At 46.2% G+C, this 12495-nt stretch overlaps 1 protein-coding gene across 1 annotated transcript in view; it reads right to left on the reverse strand.

Moving 5' to 3' along the window:
• Positions 1–759: 759 nt before the first annotated feature.
• Positions 760–12495, reverse strand: part of gpr20 (G protein-coupled receptor 20) — a 69270-nt gene continuing 57534 nt past the window's right edge. Inside the window, exon 2 of the mRNA XM_038808758.1 lies at positions 760–2056. Coding sequence (XP_038664686.1) covers positions 979–2037 — 1059 coding nt within the window. The 5' untranslated portion in view covers positions 2038–2056 and the 3' untranslated portion in view covers positions 760–978. The remainder of the gene's footprint in view (positions 2057–12495) is intronic.

Below are 12495 nucleotides of genomic sequence, written 5' to 3' on the forward strand. Positions count from 1 at the left end.
CCACAGCAATGTGGTTGGCTTCTAACTGCCCCTCTGAATTGCCCCTAACAAGCTGTCACTCCGTTCAAGAGCAATTAGAGATGGGCCGCAAATGCTGGCCTTGCCAACGATGTCCACATCCCATGAAAGAATAAAGAGAAAAAAAATCTGATCCTCTCAAGAAGGCAACTCGCCACCATCTTCTAATGGACAACTAAGGATGGGCAATAAATGCTGGCCTAACCAGCGATGTCCACATCCGGTAAAATGAATTTAAAAAAAAGATGCTGCCAGACTTGTTTGTCCAGCACTTTCACCTTTTATTTTAAACTGAAATGATCTATTGATAAGTTCAGCGTCTAACCCTTTTATTATTTTATATGTCTAATACTTGAGCGAGAAACAGGGAGATTCCGGAAAATGGAGGTTTGAATGTGCTAATGTCATCATCCCATCTACCCAAGGTTAACTCCGGTGGCCATTTTATATCTACATGAATTTGCAAAATCTTAGGCCCATGTTTGAAGTTAATAAATTAGAGAATGCTTCACAAAATATTTTCAACATTTTCCAGGCGAGTCATACACACATCACCTGAAGTTGAGTTGTAAGAATGGAAAGGTGGAGCATACAGCTCTATAAACACTGAAAACCACATTTCTGTTATTGCAAGGAGAACAAAGATTTTCCATTGCACTTGGTTGACGGCCAAGGGTTTCTGTCCCATTTATAAACCAATGAACCAAACATCACAACTTTGTTTCTCTTTTCTTCATCTGCCAGCACCATATTGTTTTACAACTAATGGAACATAACCCAAACAAAGAAAACCTGGTCTGCCACTCTTTCGCGTGAAGGAAACCTTGACTCAATTTCACCTTAACTCTACAAACTAATGTATGATGAACATCAAGGCACAAAATATAACACAAAGCAAAGTCACGACAAAATCTTGAGGCATGAAAGGCCCCCATCTTTGTGTTGAGTAGCATGATCCGTTCATTGTTCACTGTCCGGTGAAGGGCCATTCATCACCATGTTTGAAACTACAGTCTTTTCTGTGGACACTTTGGAGCTCTTCTGTACGCTGATTACATCGCCACTGTTTTGTTCATGCTCAGCCTTGATAAAGATGTTCCTCACAGTGGACTGGAAGTTGTTAGTGACAAAGCAGTAGACAATAGGGTCCAAGCAGCTGTTGAGGCTACTCAGGGTGACTGTGACGTGGTACACGATGAGGCTGATGTGATGGGGCAGAGTAGGGTTTGCGTAGACCACAACCTGACGGACGTGAAAGGGGGTGAAGCAGATCATGAAGATAATCAGTACAGTGACCAGAAGCTGGACAGCTCTCATGCGCCTCTCCCTGCTCTGCTGCATAAGGTTGGGCTTGGCCAGGGCACACATGATCCGAATTGTGAAGACTGTGATGATCACTAAAGGCAGAAAGTATTCAAACACTGTCAGAGCAAAGAGCTTGGACAGGCAGCAAGAGGCGTACTTTATTGCTGTGGTGAGAATAGAGTAGGTGACAATAATGGCAAAGAGCCAAATGAACACGCAAATCCCTTTGGCGTAATGGGGGTTCCTCCACTTGCGTGAAGCTTCCACTTGGACGATAGCCAGGTACCTGTCCACACAGATGCAGGTTAGGAACAGAATGCTGCAGTACATGTTCACAAAATAGCTGAAAATGTGCACAAAGGAGCACGTCAGGCATTCACCACCACTGTAATACATTATTATCCTGGTTGGCAAGGAGAAGCCCACCATCAAATCGGTGATCACGAGGTTTATGGTATAGATGACAGGTGTTGTTTTAGTCTTGGTACGAAAACAGAAGACATACAATGCGACACCATTGAGTGCAATACCAACTACACATATGATAACATTAATGATCATTAAGGCGAGCCACAGACTGTAGTAATCATTGTAGAGAGCTTCATCGAGATGCGCTAGTTTGTGTAAGTAGGGTTCCTTGTGGTTGTGAGTTCCGTTGCTAAGGTTAGTCGTGGTCACATTCGCAAGATTGGGTTCAACCGTTGTGTTCTGCATGGCTGCTCTTTGGGATGACCTGCAACAAGACAAGAACCATTTGAGTAAGTATGGAATGTACTGCTGAGAGCAGGATGGCAGTGCCAGCTACCAGTTACCAGCACAAAATGAAGGTCATTTTGACCATCGCCACCCGGGCAGATTGCCCACCCACTGTAGAACAGCCCAGTTTTTATTCCAGTGAGTGAACTGGATTGGTTCTCCAATGGGAAGATGATCTGATCCACCCACGTTACCATCCAGGTGGCAAAGTTCAAAATTGTTCCCATTGTCTTCTCAATGCATTACCATTTGTAGGTATTAACTATCTAGTATCAAACCATACCGTAAACCTAACAACATTTGCATCTACGGATGGGAAAAAAAACCCCTACAAGAACCCTTTGATGGCATGGTGCTCTATTTATCCATCCTCTGTTAACTGAATGCTTGCCAACTGGTATCAGATTACCTGCTCATGGCTCATTGGAAATACCCTTGAAACTGACCAAATGTATTTAACATATTGCAGCAGGCAGAGAATGCTTTAATTCCATAAATCAGTGGCGGATTCAAATCAGAATCCCAGAGGTGATGGGCAAGTGTACTTGCTTCCCTGTAACAACATAAGAGTAGGATCAACTTTCACATATTCTTAACTCTTGCCATCACCCTGATTTCCACTGTTGTTATTTGTTCATAGCAAATGGCTGTTGCAGGCAAGGCCGGCATTTACTGCTCATCCCTAATTTCCTATTGAGAAGGTGAGCTGTCTTCTTGAACTTCTGCAGTCAGTGTTGCGCAGATATGCCCGTGGTGCTGCTAGGGAGGCTATTCCAGGATTTTGAACCAGCACTGGTGAAGCAACAGTGATATATTTCCATGCCAGGGTGGTGTGTGACTTCGAGGGGCAATTTGAAGGTGGTGTTCTCATAAATCTGCTGCCCTTGTTCTCCTAGGTTGCAAAGGTCATAAATCGGAGCAGTGCCTTTGATGAGTTACTGCAGAGCATCCTGCAGATGGTACACACTGTAGCCATGGTCTGGTCAATGACAACCCCTGGGACGATGAGACGACTTGGTGATGGTAACTCCTTTGAATGGGGAATGGTTAGGTTCTCCCTTGTTGGAGATGGTCATTTCCCTGCACTTGTGTGGTGCGAATGTCACTTCCAGCTTTCCAGTCCAAGTCTGAACCATGTCCCAAGCTTGAATGATGTCCAGATTTTGCTACATGTGGGTGTGGGCTGCTTCATTATCTCGAAAGTTCTGGATAGAACTGAACTCTGTGCAATCATCAGTGAACAGGGGCCTCACGGTAGCATGGTGGTTAGCATCAATGCTTCACAGCTCCAGGGTCCCAGGTTCGATTCCCGGCTGGGTCACTGTCTGTGTGGAGTCTGCACGTCCTCCCTGTGTGTGCGTGGGTTTCCTCCGGGTGCTCCGGTTTCCTCCCACAGTCCAAAGATGTGCGGGTTAGGTGGATTGGCCATGCTAAATTGCCCGTAGTGTAAGGTTAATGGGGGGATTGTTGGGTTACGGGTATGTGGGTTTAAGTAGGGTGATCATTGCTCGGCACAACATCGAGGGCCGAAGGGCCTGTTCTGTGCTGTACTGTTCTATGTTCTAACATCTCCACTTCTGGCCTTATCATGCATCGAAGGCCATTGATGAAGCAGTTGAAGATGGTTGTGCCTAGACACTGTGCTGAGGAACCCCTGCAGTTATATCCAGGGACTGAGATGATTGGTCTCCTATAACCACAACCATATTCCTTTATGCTGGGATGAGTCCTCCTAGACTCCCATTTACATCAAATTTTCTAGGGCTGCTTATCAAATGCTCCCTTGATATCAAACTCAGCTACTTTCACCTCATCTCTAGAATTCAGCTCTTTAGCCAATGTTGGGGGTTTGTAATGAGCTATGGAGTTGAATGGGCCTGGCAAAATCCAAACTGAGCAAGTTATTGGTGACTAAGTATTGCTCGACATTTTGTTGATGATTGGAGTAGGCGGTAATTGTCTGGATTGGATTTGTCCCATTTTTTATGGACAGGAGATACCTGGGCCATTTTTACCTTGTTGGCTTGATGTCAGTGTTGTCTTACCAAGGGATGTGGCCATTTATGAGGACAAGTCTTAAGCACTAGAGCTGGAAAGTTATTGAGTTCAATAGCCTTTGTTGTCTCAGGTGTCCTCAGCCATTTCTTGATTTTGTGTGAAATGAGTTGAATTGGTTGAAGACTGGCTTCTGTGCAGGTGGCAAGATGGATCAGCCACTTGACACACCTGGTTCAAGATAGTTGCAAAAGCTTCAGCTTTTACACTGACACACTGGGCAGCCCCCTCATTGAGGGTGGGAATGTTCGTTGAGCTTTCTCCTCCCATTTGTCGTTCAATCGCCCACCATCATTCTCGAGTGGATGTGTCAGGACTGCAGAGCTTTCATCGCATCTGTTGTAAAACTGCACGGATGGAATTCCCTCGAGGGCCCCGAACATCCCCCTACCAACCTTGCAGATCTCCCCTACCCTTCCGCCCTAAGGATCTCTGATGCTTACCTGAAGTGCAGTCCCGGGACTTAGGCTCAAGCACAGCTTAACTCCATAACATTCTTATTATTGTTTTGCGGAGCAGATTAATAGAGCTGAGTGGCATGCTGGGCCATTTCGGCGGGCAGTTAAAAGCCAAACACATTGCTATGAGTCTCAAGTCACGCCGGATCATGTATGAATAGAAGATTTCCCCTAAATTACATTAGTGGATCTGATTTTTAATGACATCCAATAATTTTGTGTCCAACAGGTCTGTTTCAAATCACTAGCTTTCGGAGCACTGCTCCTTCATCAGGTGACTCGTCTGAGGAAGGAGCAATGCTCTGAAAGCTAGTGATTCGAAACAAACCTGTTGGATTTTAACCTGGTGTTGTAAGACTTCTTACTGCGCCCCCCCCCCCCCAGTCTCCACATCAATAATTTTATGACCACCATTATTGAAACAGGCATTTTATTCCATGTTTATTTAATTAATTGAATTTCAATTCTCTGGCTGCCGTCACGGGATTTCAACTCTATCCCCTGCCCATTAATGTGGGCTTCCTGCTCCAGAATTCCTTCCTCTGTTCCATTAAGTCCCGCTACTTTGTGACATCTTTCTCCAACTTCAAGAACCTCCGTAAATTACCCCTCTGACTGTGTCTTTTAATTGTTCATCTCTCTTAATTTCTTTCCTACTCCTTTCACAGGTCTGGTTCATGGCGACGTACCGTCTTCATACTTTTGTTATGATAAAGGTTTCTGATGAATGCATGTTTCTGTTTGTGTGACCCACTCTTGCAGTCACCTCAGTCTAAAGTCACGATGTTTGCATTTCCTATTGATTGAAGCTTGTGACAATTTTTTTAAAAGTCCGAGCTTTGCAGAAGTTCGTCCACGTGAATGGTGTCAGAGAACTGGAGAAATGCAAGAGAAATGTAAGAGAAATGTAAGAAATGTAAGAAATGTAAGTGACCTTAAAGGAAGCGGTTGCAGAGACAGTAGATGCATTGATTATAATCTTGCAAAATTCCTTAGATTCTGGAAGGATCCCAGTGGAATGGAAACTAGCTCATGTGACACCTTCATTCAAGAAAGAAGAGAGACTAAAGCAGGAAACTGCAGGTCAGTTAGCCTCATTTCTGTCACTGGGAAATGTAGATTTTGATTTATTGTCACATATACTGAGGTACAGTGGAAAGAATTGTTCTGCATACAGTTGCTCCATACAAGAAAAGCATAGGATATATGATAAATACCAGTACATAATACTAATAACAATACTATGATAAATACGATAAATTTCTAGATTAATCATTACGAAGGTTATAGCAGGACACTTAGAAAATCATTATTTGATCAGGCAGAGTCAACATGGGTTTGTGAAAGGGAAATTGCATTTAATTAATTTATTAGACTTTCTTGAAGAAGTAACATGCAAGGTGGGGAACATGAATATGTGATGTACTTGGATTTCTAAACAGCATTTGATAAGGTGCCACATCAAAGGTTACTACAAGAGATAAGATTACATTGGCCTAAATTTTCAGGATGGCAAAATCTCGGCGCCCACTATCCTGAGGGTTGGCACGGAACCCACCCCCGCAGTCCTCGACATGCCTTCTGCCATTCCACGCTTAATTGAGCGTTTCTTGGCAGCAGGCGGGACTTCCAACCTCCCTTGGAAGGAGGTCTTGCCTGAAAGAACTGTCACAAATCAGATTGGCCGACAGCTCTCCAGCTCCTCTAGACACAGCGCTGCAGTGGCAGGAAGAGGTACTGCAGCTCTGTGCCTGGGCCTAAGTCCCAGCACCTCAATTCAGGTAAGCATAAGGGGCCCGATTCTCCGCTCCCCACGCCAGGTGGGAGAATCGCGGGAGGGCCGGGTGACTCACGACACGCTCCCCCCCCCCCCCCCCCCCCCTGCGATTCTCCCACCCCCTGCTCGGAAGAATCACCGGTTGCCATTTTGCATGGCGACCGGCGATTCTCCGGCCCGGATGGGCCGAGCGGCCTGCTGTTCCTGACTGGTTCACGACGGCGGCAACCACACCTGGTCACTGCCATCGTGAACATGGGCGCCAAATGCTCGTTTGAAGCTTGTGGGGGACAGAGAGGGGAGTGAGCACCACGGGCGTGCTCGGGAGGGGACTGGCCCGCGATCGGTGCCCACCGATCGTCGGGCCGGCGTCTCAAAGTGACGCACTCTTTCCCCTCTGCCACCCTGCAAGATCAAGCCGCCACATCTTGCGGGGCAGCGGAGGGGAAGACGGCAACCGCGCCTGCGCGGGTTGGAGCCATCAGCCGTCGTGACCTCAGCCGCGCATGCGCGGGTTGGAGCCGGCCAACCTGCGCGTGCGCGGCTGATGTCACTTAGGCGCCGCCGTTGCGTCATTCTCGGCGCGCTGCCTTGACGCAAATGTCAAGGCCCGTGGCCGAGAGTTACGGAGCGCCGCTCCTAGCCCCCCAGGTGGGGGTGAATAAGGTGCGAGGAGTGGCCTCCAAGGCCGTCGTGAAACTTGGCCGAGTTCACGACGGCCTTCCCGCTTTATCGCAGGAGCGGAGAACTCCGCCCAAGGACTCCTGTGGACGGGAAGGTAGGGGAATACCTAGGTGGTTTGTAGGGGGATGATCGAGGTCCCGGAGGGAATCCTATCCATGAAATTTCATGCCGCCTGCCTCAAAACCTGACTGGGGGAAGTGAAGAATTCTGGTCATGGTGTAGAGGATAACATATTAACATGGATAAAGGATTGGTTAGCTAACAGGAATCAGCGATGCAGGAATAAATGGGTATTTTTTGGGTTGGCAAACTGTAACTAGTGGAGTGCCACAGGGATCAGAACTGGGGTATCAACTATTTACCATCTATATCAATGATTTGGATGTAGAGTGCGAATGTCAAATATGCCAATGACACCAAGGTATGGAGGAAAGCAAGATGTCAAGATGAGATAGTGAATGTTTTTCTATTCATTTACAGATTGTGAGCGTCACTGTGAAGGTGGTGGTGCGCTGCCTTCTTAAACCACTGTAGTCCCTGTGGTGTAGGGAGAGAGGGAGTTCCAGGATTTTGACTCAGTGACAGTGAAGGAACAGCAATATAATTCCAAGTCAGGATAGTGAATGGCTTGGAGGGGAACTTCCAGCTGATGGAGTTCCCATGTGTCTGTTTTCTTCACAAAGGAACGTAGCCAGGTCAATCAAGTGGACAAAAAATTGGCAGATGGAGTATAGAATCATAGAATAGAATCCCTTCAGTACAGAAGAAGACCATTCGGCCCATCGAGTCTGCACCGAGCCTTTGAAAGACCACCCTATCTAGGCCCAATCACCTGCCCTGTAACCTCATCTTAAGGGGCAATTTAGCATGTCCAAACCACCTAACCAGCACATCTTTGGACTGTGTAAGGAAACCGGGGCACCCGGAGGAAACCCACGCAGGCACGGGGAGAAGGTACATACTCCACACAGACAGTCACCCAAGGTGGGAATCGAACTTGAGGCCCTGGCGCCGTGAGGCATCAGTGCTAACCACTGCACCACCGTGCTGCCCCTAAGTGCCGCCACTATAATGTGGGAAAACGTGAACATGCCCGCTTTGGCAGGGAAAATAGAAAAGCAGCATATTTAAATGACAAGCATCCGGGTGTCCTGGGACCATGAGTCACGCAATGTTAGAATGCAGGTACAGCAAATGATCAGGAAGGCAAATGGAATATAGAAACATAGAAAATGGGAGCAGGAGGCGGCCATTTGGAAATTTGAGCCTGCTCCGTCATTCATTATGATCACAGCTGATCATTCAACTCAGTAACCTGCTTCCGCCTTGCCCCCACGTCCTTTAATCCCTTTAGCTCCAAGTGCTATATCTAGTTGCTTCTTGAAAACGTACAATGTTTTCGCCTCAACTGCTGTCTACGGTAGTGAATCCCACAGGCCCAGCACTTTCTGGGCGAAGATATTTCTCCTCATCTCAGTCTTAAATAAATAGTTTACTCTGAATGCTCTGACTGTGATCACTGGTTCTGGACTTCCCCACTTTCCTGGATTGACCCTGTCTAGTCCTATTAGAATTTTATAGGTTTCTATGAGATCACACCTCATCCTTCAGAACTCCACCAAATATAATCCTAACCTAGTCAATCTCTCTTCATATGTCAGCCCTGCCATCCCAGGAATCAGTCTGATAAACCTTTGCTGCACTCCCTCCATAGCAAGAACATCCATCCTCAGATAGGAGACTAAAACTACACACAATATTCTAGGTGTGGCCTCACCAAGGCTCTGTCTATTTTCAGCAAGACATCCCTGCTTCTGTTCTTGAATCCTGTCGCTATGAAGGCCATCAAACTATTTGCCTTCTTTACCGCCTGCTGCACCTGGAAGCTTACCTTCAGTGACAGGTGTACAAGGACACCCTGGTCTCGTTGCACAATCCCCTCTCCTAATGTATGGCCATTCAGATCATAATTTGTCTTCCAAAATGTTGATGTCATTTGCCAGGGGAATGGAATATAAAGGTAGAAAAGTCTTACTGCAGCGGTAAAGGGCCTTGGTGAGAATACATCTGGAGTACTCTGTACAGTTTTGATCTCCTTATTTGGAAAGAATGGTATAATCGCATTAGAAGCAGCTCAGAGAAGGTGTAAATAAATACTGTGAAATTGACAGTAGAGATCAGAGAACCTGAGCTGACAATCAAGCAGTGCTTGGTTGCAATCAGTGGACTTGGCTGGGAGCCCGTCATCCATTATGTTTGTTGAAACAGCTGCCCCCCAGAGAAAACATTTCTGATTTAGGTCTCTGATTCCTGTTGTCAATTTCACAATGTTTATTCACACAATGTTAAATTGTTTCAAGTGTTTGTGGATATGGTATTGCTACTTTAACGGGTCTGGATGATTGACACTTTTATTGCCTTCTAAGTGAAATTACTTTTTTTCAATATAGTAGAAGTTTATGGATGAATTAAAAAAAAAAGCTTTTGCTAGGAACCAGCCTGCAGCCTCAGGGAACTGGGAATGGGGGCCAAAGTCCTGAAATTGGGATTCACATGCCAATGTCTCCTAACTTGGTGAAAATCGAGGCAGCAGTGTCAGATGCAAATCTCTGGCTGATTTGTGGCATTAAACTGTTTGTTTTGTGCAGATTACAGGTTGCCCTAAATTACCTCACATTCATTTGAAATGCATTTTCCCTTAATTATCCTTTCTGTCTATTTTTATCTCTTTCTTAATCCAATCGTTCTTTCCCTCCCTTTGTCTATTTTGCCTTCCGCACTTGATTTGACTCTAATCCAATTTCCTTCTCTGTCCTGTTTCTTTCACAATCCTTAAATCTCATTGTTCAAGGAGATGGACTGCTTGTTCCATCATTTCACTAAGGCATTGCTTCTCAAACTGGGGTTCACAGAGTTTGTTCAGGCCATCCAGGAAACATTGTGACAGTGTAGGGATGGTCCTTCTGGGTAGGCAATGTGGTTGACTTCCCAGTGTGCCATGGTCAGGGAGGGGGAGTGGGTTGCCATGGGTGGTGGCTGGAGGCGGGCTTGATGCAAACTTGGACACAATAGCAGTGTGCAGTTGCCACATATGCAACATGGAATGGGGCAGCTGCCCGGCCTAGCAGGAGGGCATGAAGGGAAGAGCTCTGATCGTGGGGCAATGATCATCTGGTAGATAACACAATTCCCAAGGTGATGATAGGGTATGGCAGGTGAATTCAGACTTGCGCAAAGAGTGCAGGTTTAAAAAAAAAATTTAAATAATAAAATCGTAAACTCAAAGAATGGGTACCAAATTATAGGTTCGCCCAGAGCAACATCTTTCCTCAGGCTGGCTCTGTTAATGGGTCATAGAATCATACAGTAGAGAAGAGGCCCTTCTATGTCTATATCTATAGTCCAAGCCTATCCAACCTTTCTTCATAGCTGAAATGCTCCAGCCCAGATAACATCCTGGTGAATCTCCTCTGCACCCTCTCCAGTGCAATCACATCCTTCCTATAGTGCGGTGACCAGAACTGAACATGGTACTCCAGCTGTGGTCTCTCCAAGGTTTTGAGCAGCTCCAATATAACCTCCTTGCTCTTATAATCTATGCCATCACTGATAAAGATAAGTATTCCGTATGCTTTCTTAACTACCCTATTAACTTGCACTGCCCTCCTCAGGGATCTGTGAGCAAGCCCCCCCAAGATCCCTCTGTTCCTCTGAGCTTCCTAGGTTCTGCCATCTATTGAGTACTCCCTTGTCTTGTTGCTCCTTCCAAAGTGCATCACTTCACTTTTCAGGGTTAAATTTCATCTGTCACTGATCTGTCCATCTGACCTGTATCTATATCGTCCTGCGGCCTAATATCTTCTTCCTCACTATTAACCACCCTGCTAATCTTCGTGTCAGCCGCACAATTACTTAGCAACTCCCCCACATTTCCACAGTTTTATATGCATCACGAACATTAAGGGACCTAGCACTGATCCCTGTGGGACGCCACTGGACACTGGCCTCAGTCACACAACATCCTTTGACCACCATCCTCTGTCTCCTGCCACTAAGCCAGTCTTGGATCCAATTTGTCAAGTTACCCTGGTTCCCATGTGCTTTAACTTTCTTTATCAGTCGCCCATGTGGGATCTTGTGAAAGGCTTTGCTGAAATCCACATACATTACATTAACTGCACTACCCTCATCTACACACCTGATCACCTTATCGAAAAATTCAATCAAATTTCATAGAATCATAGAATCTCTACAGTGCAAAAGGAGGCCATTCAGCCCATCAAGTCTGCACCGACCTTCTGAAAGAGCACTCCAATCTATCTCGTAACCTAACCTATACAGGCCTGGACATTAAGGGGCAATTGATCATGTCCAATCCACCTAACCAGCACATCTCTGGACTGTGTGAGGAAACCGGAGCACCCGGAGGAAACCCACGCTGACCCGGGGAGAACGTGCAAACGCCACACAGACAGTCCCCGAAGCCGGAATTGAACCCGGGCTCCTGGCGCTGTGAGGCAACAGTGCTAACCACTGTGCCACCATGGCTTCCCTCTGACAAAACCATGCTGAATGTCCCTGATCGTCCTTTATCTCTCCAAGTGGAGATTGATTCTCTCCTTCAGAACTTTCTCCAATATTTTCCCAACCACTGATGCCAGACTCACTGCTCTATAATTGCCTGGTTTATCTCTACCACCCTTCTTGAAAAGTGAACCACATTAGTTGTCCTCCAATCCTCTGGCACCTCTCCTGTGGCCAGATATGAATTAAAAATTTGGGTCAGAGTTCCTATAATTTCCTCCCTTTCCTCCCAGAACACCAAGGGATACAATATGTCCAGACGTGGGTATGAGTCCACTTTTAAGCCTGCCAAAACCTCCAATATCTCCTCACTCCCAGTGCCAAGAACCTCACAGTCCCTCTCCCCGAATTCTCTACCTACATCCTCCACCTCCTGAGTGAATACAGATGTGAAGTACCTGTTTAACACCCTATTCATGTCCTCCAGCTCCACACACAGATTCCCCCTTGGTCCTTAATTGGCCCTGCTCTCTCCCTGGCATCCTTTTACCTTTAATATATTTGTAGAATATCTTCGGATTTTCCCACTCTTATCCACCAGCACTTTTTCATGTCGCCGCTTTGCTCTCCGAATTACTTTAAGTACCCCTGTGCTTTCTATACTCCACTGAGACCTCTGCTGATTTGTTCCCTTTGTAGCTGCCAAAAACCTTCCTTTTCTTTCTCATCCAGTCCTGAAGATTCCGAGACACCCAAGGTTCGCTGAGTTTGTTGCTCCTACATTTCACCCTAAAGGGAAAATGTTGGGCCTGTACTCTCCACATTTCCTTTTGGAAAGCCCCCCATTGCTCTGCTGGACATTTTCCTACAAGAAGGTGTTCCTAGTCTACTTTGGCCAGATTCTGCCTTATTTTAATA

Source organism: Scyliorhinus canicula, chromosome 10, assembly GCF_902713615.1.
Source record: "Scyliorhinus canicula chromosome 10, sScyCan1.1, whole genome shotgun sequence".
Classification (NCBI taxonomy): Eukaryota; Metazoa; Chordata; class Chondrichthyes; order Carcharhiniformes; family Scyliorhinidae; genus Scyliorhinus; species Scyliorhinus canicula.